Source organism: Mixophyes fleayi, chromosome 3 (genome assembly GCF_038048845.1).
Source record: "Mixophyes fleayi isolate aMixFle1 chromosome 3, aMixFle1.hap1, whole genome shotgun sequence".
In the NCBI taxonomy this organism is placed as follows: domain Eukaryota; kingdom Metazoa; phylum Chordata; class Amphibia; order Anura; family Limnodynastidae; genus Mixophyes; species Mixophyes fleayi.
This window is the reverse complement of record NC_134404.1, coordinates 125,322,249-125,328,940: the sequence shown is the minus strand read 5'-3', so window position 1 is coordinate 125,328,940 and position 6,692 is coordinate 125,322,249. Positions and strand designations below refer to the sequence as shown.

The 6,692-nt window shown below is 40.7% G+C and overlaps 1 protein-coding gene across 1 annotated transcript in view; it reads right to left on the bottom strand.

The window, feature by feature from the left end:
• Positions 1–4,160: 4,160 nt before the first annotated feature.
• The window catches only part of P3H2 (prolyl 3-hydroxylase 2), a 134,321-nt gene continuing 131,789 nt past the window's right edge, over positions 4,161–6,692 (bottom strand). Inside the window, exons 14-15 of the mRNA XM_075202299.1 lie at positions 5,881–6,021; positions 4,161–5,499 (exon numbers count right to left, since the gene is read on the bottom strand). Of these exons, the coding sequence (XP_075058400.1) occupies positions 5,398–5,499; positions 5,881–6,021 (243 nt within the window). The 3' untranslated portion in view covers positions 4,161–5,397. The remainder of the gene's footprint in view (positions 5,500–5,880; positions 6,022–6,692) is intronic.

Sequence of the window (6,692 nt, the reverse complement as noted above, 5' to 3'; positions counted from 1 at the left end):
CATACTATATGAGTTTTTTGATGCCTACATGTTTTTATAAATGTATATTTTTTATTATTATCCTTTATTTATAAGGTGCCACAAAGTGTCCGCAGCGATGTTCATAGAGTATGGGAAAAAACAAAACAGGACACAACCAACAGGGCATTACAAAAAAAAAGTACAGTAAACACTCATCCAAGCAGATCATAGGACAAAACAGCACATGGCATACTGGCAATACAAACAAAGTGCAGTAAATTATGAATCTACTTGTACTAAGGAGGCATAAGGGAAGGGCAGGATACTAAGAAGCTCGAGAGTGGAAGAGGAAGAGAACTAAAGCAAGCAAGAGAGGGGAGAGAGAAATAAAGCAAGCTTTAGCTGTGCCACAGAGTGTAGGCGCAACAACAGGATTAAAGCCAGCGAGGTGGGAAGACAAGGGAGAAAATAAGACCAAGGGCAGGAGCCTAGTGATGAGAAAATCAAGTAGGGGAGTCAAGTAGAAAGGTAACAAAGGAAGAGGATAAGAGGGGCCTGCTTGTGAAAGCATACAATCTAGAAGAATATAAGTTTAGCCTTATCCTTGTATACTCAATAACCTAGCCTCATCTTTAATGTCATGGTATGATCATTAACCTCATATTCCCACTGAAGTCACCCTCCTATTATATCTCTTGCTACTTCTGCTTTCCGCTTCTTACTTACCCCTAGTCACATGTGCCTCACAACTGCCCTTTACACTGCTTTATTGCCACTGCTTTGTCATTGTTTGAACTGCCATTGTTTTTTACCATTATCATACCTCATTGGCAATTAAGACAAATAAAACAATATCATACCTCACTCTCTGATGTTACACTGTTCCTATTGCCATTGTCTCACCTTTTCTCTCCCTCTTCCCTCTCCTCCCTGCACTAGTGTTCTGTATTGTCACTGTTAATTGCCATTATCGTATCTATTATCTGACTCTCTATTTACCATTGTCATACCTCTCTCCCTAAAGCTGGGTACACACTACAGAATTTTCCACCAACTTTTTATGCCGAACGATTTTACATACAATCGAGATGGTCTGATCGCTCGGTCCATGGACTGCATACACACTAGCCTTGTTTTAGACGATAAAGGGAAGAGCGGACGTCCCTTTAGCGACTTTTTACAGCCATGTTGTCGTGAGCAATGATTGCAATTTCGTACACACACTGAAACAACATCGGTCAGAAGCTTATACACAATACACAACGGAAACGAGATTAGAATGAAAATATTAAACGGTACAACCAACCAAATGAGGCGACAATCGTCCATTTGGGCAGACTTTCGACCATCGTGTCACTACACACACTGACCCGACTTTTGAATGAGCAGTCGTATGTCGGCTGGTTGAGCTGATTATTGGACGAAAACTCTGTAGTGTGTACCCAGCTTAACCCTGTCTGACCCCTCCAACACCCCTGGAAAGACCATAATTTTCCTGCCTCGTACTCTTTACTTGCTTCTTGCCTATGCCCTATATTGCTCAACCTCATGTCTTACACCTCCCCTCTCCTCTTCTTTCCCCACTAAGTCCCCAGCCCCCCCTCTATTTCCTCATCTTCATTTATCCTATGCCTCCTTCATGATGTCCCCTCCTACCGCTGTCCCGCTCTCCGCACAGCACACTGAAACTACATGGCTATTGCTCTTTTTATGTTAAGCTCTATTCCCACATCTCTTCCCCGATCTCCTCCTGATGTATGTTGACTTACCTCACTATCCACTTTCCCATTCCATTTTCACCCTCTCCCCCTCTCAGCCTTCCTACTTCAAACACAGCTCACTCTAATAAGCTATACAATTTCCACCCTCCTCTGTGTTCTTTGGAATCATCTCAAATTTCCTTGACCTTCTTGACATCACGGTCACCCCATCTCCTGTCAAGCTCTCCTTTGGGCACCTTTCCTTCTCCAATACCCCTAGACCTGGATTCCACCAAGGTGGTGGCATGGGTTTATTTTTCTCCTCCTTGTTGGACTCACAGCTCTCCCCATCAAAACCCTTTCTGGCCCTGACCAGATTCTCTATTCTACAAATGCACCCTTACATCTGCCCCTGATTTCACCGCAATGACTGTCACTTAGCCTTTAACAATTCACACCACAACAATGGCATTCTAAACTGAAACACTGGCTTCAGAAATGCTCTTGAACTGCCAAGCGTCACCAGAGAAATCCACGCTCTCGCAATGACTGTCTCCTTTATAAACATTTTCCACGACTACAGTCAACCAAACCCTCCACTCTAATGGCCTCTATGACATGGTCCTCTCCTGGTTTACCTTATAACCTTCCAACCACTCCTTCTCTCATCCTAACTCCACCTTCCCTCCTCATCCTCTCTCAGTCTCCCTTAATAATCTTATCAGCTCCTTTGGCCTCCATCTTTATGCTAAATATACACAAATGAACCTCTCCTCTCCTGTTGGCTATCTGCTATCTCCTCTTGGATGTCCTACTGCTTTCTCTAACCCTCTATTCCACAAATATGCTACCTAGGTGGTATCCTTAACTCCACCCTCTCATTCATGCCCTCTCCTAATCATGTTGCTTCCACCTGCATGATCTCCTTGATCAGACCTTTCCTCACCTTGGGTGCAACCAAAACAATCATCCAGTATCTTGCCTTGACTATTAAAACCTCATCTTCTCCAGGCTCTCTCTCACCCACCTTTCTCCACTTCAAAACATCCTCAACACATCTCATTTACTCCTCTCATCACTCTGTGTCAGTGCCCCACTCTGCCAGTTACTAGTGGATCATTATCCCCTACATAATCCAGTTCAAACTCTTCAAGAACACCTCTAAATCCCTCAACCACTGCTCTCCCCTCTACATCTCTAACCACATTCCTCAGCACATTCTTCTTGCTCCTGGCTCTAATAGCTTGCATGTGCTGCACCCCACTTTTGGAACTCACTCCCATGCCCAAGCAGACTATCCATTAGTGTTTAAGGCTTGAAACATGCTCTAAAAACTCCTCTCTTCATCAAAGCCTACCAGCATCTTCCTAAATCATCCCTACTGTCCCCCTTCCCACCTACTGCCCTCTCGGTGTCACCTTCTTTGCATCTGTCCTTCTCCTCTAGATTGTAAGCTCTCACAAGCAGGGCTGTCTTTCCTAATTTTTTCCTGCCTTAAAAATCCTACTCAGCTGGGCACCTAGGTCTTTCATCCTCTACTTGATCTCTTACTCTTCGCCTTCAGTACCCTGGTCCTGTGTGTTCCACCCATGCTCCCGGACATAGGTTTTTTTATGCTGTTATGCTCCTAGTTTTGTCCACTTCCCTCCACTCTATTGCCCCTCACCCAGCACTAAGCAGCTTGTTTCTGTCTTGATCATCATGTAACGGACAGTTGTTCTGCCCTACTATGTAACTGTAATATGCTTTGTACAATTAATGTAAAATGAATGCTGTTTGCTCATTGCTTTATTTGATGTGGTTTGCTGTCTCCACACATTGTACAGCATTGTGGACTCTGTGCAGCACTTTAGAAATAAAAAATAACAGGTCCACTCCACTACGGGGCGATCAAGATATTCCTTCTGACATTACAGCTCCTGTTTCTGTGTGTGGTCACCCCTGCTACAATCACTTATGCAGCAGTGTTTGAGACCACAGTATTGTGATGTGATGGACACAGTGGCTCCCAGGAAATCCAACAGTTACACCCACCTGACCATCTCTGGTTACATCCACAAATACAAATATACATCTGCTAGGGCCACTGCATGTTTCGTCACAGTACATCCTAAGACTCCAGTAAAGAGTCATCGATGTCAATGTCAGAGTCAAGTTCCTGCTCTGTCATCCAGTTCTAGCTACAGATTGGACTTCAGGATCCCTGATCGAGATGAGCAGATTAAAACTTCACAAAAGGAATTTTACATAAATCTGCAATGTTCCTTTTCAGTTTTTGCAGCTAAAGTGTGAAAGAAGTTTATGTTATAAGCTACCTACTGTTGTCAACAACAATCTAAGTTGGTAATTCTGAAAAGCAAATTGTATGGTGCAGTAACACTAGTTTTTTTTGCTTTACACCATATATACATTAAAGAGGTTTTATTAATTTTTTTTAAAAAAAAAATGCCTCTTCCTCAGATTGATTGCCAATTGTCAGGACAAAATAGAACACAAGTGTTTCAATCATGCAGTACTGAATATTGCTGTATTTTTATTCCCATCATATATAGGTTGTTTACTACCAATTCAGTGCCTGGAGCTCATGAAACAACAGACCGAACCCAAACAGGTACATTCTACAAAACAGAGAAAATTCATAAGCTAAATAGTTTGAGGAAAGACATTCAGAATTGCTGAGTGCATGAGAATCAAGATGTTCGTGTCATGATAGTCAGCAATCTTATTGTTTTAGGGTTCACGCAAGGTGGGCAGATTGTTAATAAAAGAGCCCAACTTCCTTAAGGCGTGGGAAATTTATTTTCCACCCAAACAAGTCAGGCAGGAAGAAACTGATATATTCATAAGTCAAAAACACATGTGCTGTACTTGTATCACAAATCCCAAAACATTTGCTCTTCTTTTCTTACAGTTCCTCTATGATATACCGCAGCACATTTGACCCACTAATAAATCTAATAACATCTATTTATGTATTTCCCCTACTTACTTTTCCTATTGCAATACCATGTGTACAATTACTTATTTCAATATAGTAATATCAGTATCAGGTAATGGATTTGAGAAAGCAGAAAACAAATAAGGTCTATGCACCCCATATGTTCCTTGTGTTAATCATGGTACCAGCTTGATCCTGTAAACACTTTTCTTTTACAATCATTGTGGCAAAATTTTATTTTGTTACATAAAACTAAAATCAACATACAAAGCTCATCCAATGCCCTGCTATTTTTCATTATAAGGTTAAATTAGATTTTATTCTTTTTCAGTATTGTACAAAATAAATATATTATTTCGCAATGATAAAGTTATGCAGATAAATAAATAGAGTCGTTGAAACAGCCCAACATATTAATTTACATTATAAGATGTGTGATGCGTTCTGACCAAACAAACAAGGCAGTTTTCTGCAGGTTTTCTTCTAGTAGCAGAATGCACACTGCACGTAATAAGAACAAAAGGTATTTGTCATGGAATTAATACTAATAAGAATACTGGCAACAATAACATTCTAGCAACATAAATACAGTACAATTCTCAGTAGTAAATTCCAGAAAACAAAAACAATACAGAAGTAAAAACAAGAAAAAAAAATAAAAAAAAAATCTTCAGGGGAAATATATTTTGGATCTTCTTTTCTGCTTATTATTTACATTACATTTTATGTTTTGTACAAAAATAAAATGTTCTAATAAGATTATTAATAAATACTTTTTTTAATAAAAAATATCCCTTGTTATAGTTCATCCTTTGGGTTGATACTCAGCTCTTCACTTCCTCCACTGCTCCGACCATTATGGTTTATCGACTGTATGACCTCATCTGCCTGCAGCCGTTCCTGAAAGCAGAAAAGCTCAAATGAATACGTACACATCTATATGTGTGCGTGTATAATGTATATTATATATACACACTATGTATTTCCCTGACACATAAAGGGCGCTCTTTTCATCTATTAGCTTTTGGAGAACAGAGAAAATGTAAAATAAATCTTTAGAGACGTAAGGCATGTTTGTTTTTTCAATCTGCATATTTATTTTCCTATTTCTCCTATGAGAAATTTGAGGGCTGGGAGATTTTATTTTTGAAAACTCCAAAATCAACCACAGTTTATTTTAAATAAAAGTGGTAGCAAATACCAACAGAAAAAAACCATCTTAAACAAGTACTGTTACCGCGATATATAAATCAGATTGTCCGTATGTTTTGTGCAACTCACCAGTTCTCTGTACATTGGATCTAATGTGAACCAGAGAGCGACAGCACACCTCTGTCCTTTGGTTACAGCTTTAACCCCATGAGGATTCTCCCCTCCAGAAGAGAACCCAACCAAGCGACCACATTTAGGCTTTATGGCAGCCTGTAAAGAAACAAGGTTGCAGCTTATTAAAAAAAAAAGTATTACTTGTGATTGGAGCACATACTGTACTGATCTGGGGAAAAGAGACTGAATGAGTTCAAATTTAAATTTAAATCAGATATTTTATATCCACATCAATAGTGAGATGAATGGACATAGGTGCCTGAACGCACACACATTCTTTTTATCGTTAGTAGCTGCCAAACCAAACAGCCATAAAGTAGGGGCCCCCATGTTTTCTTCTGAGTCCTGGGCCTGCTAAGTAGCTAAGCCCATCTAGAACTACCACAGCTATGGTTACACCATACTTGCCTACTCTCCTGGAATGTCCGGAAGACTCCAGAATTTCGGATAGTTCTCTCGGACCCCTGGGAAAGCAGGCCTTAGTCACAAATCCCGACTTCCTAGTGAATTGGAAGGGATGGGAGCCTCAATGACGTGATTCACATAATTCTGGCCCCACCCTCTTCAGCATGATGATGTAATAGTGACATTACACAATGACGGCAGAGCCAAAGTGACGGGATTTGTAGAGCCATGCTCCCCCTCCACATGCCTGGTTAGGGGAGGGCTGGTAAATGTTAGCCCGGCGGACAAGACTCGACACCGCAGCCTATTAGGAATGTTTTAAAGGAAAAAAAGTGTAGGTGGCTCAATTACCCAGCCCAAGG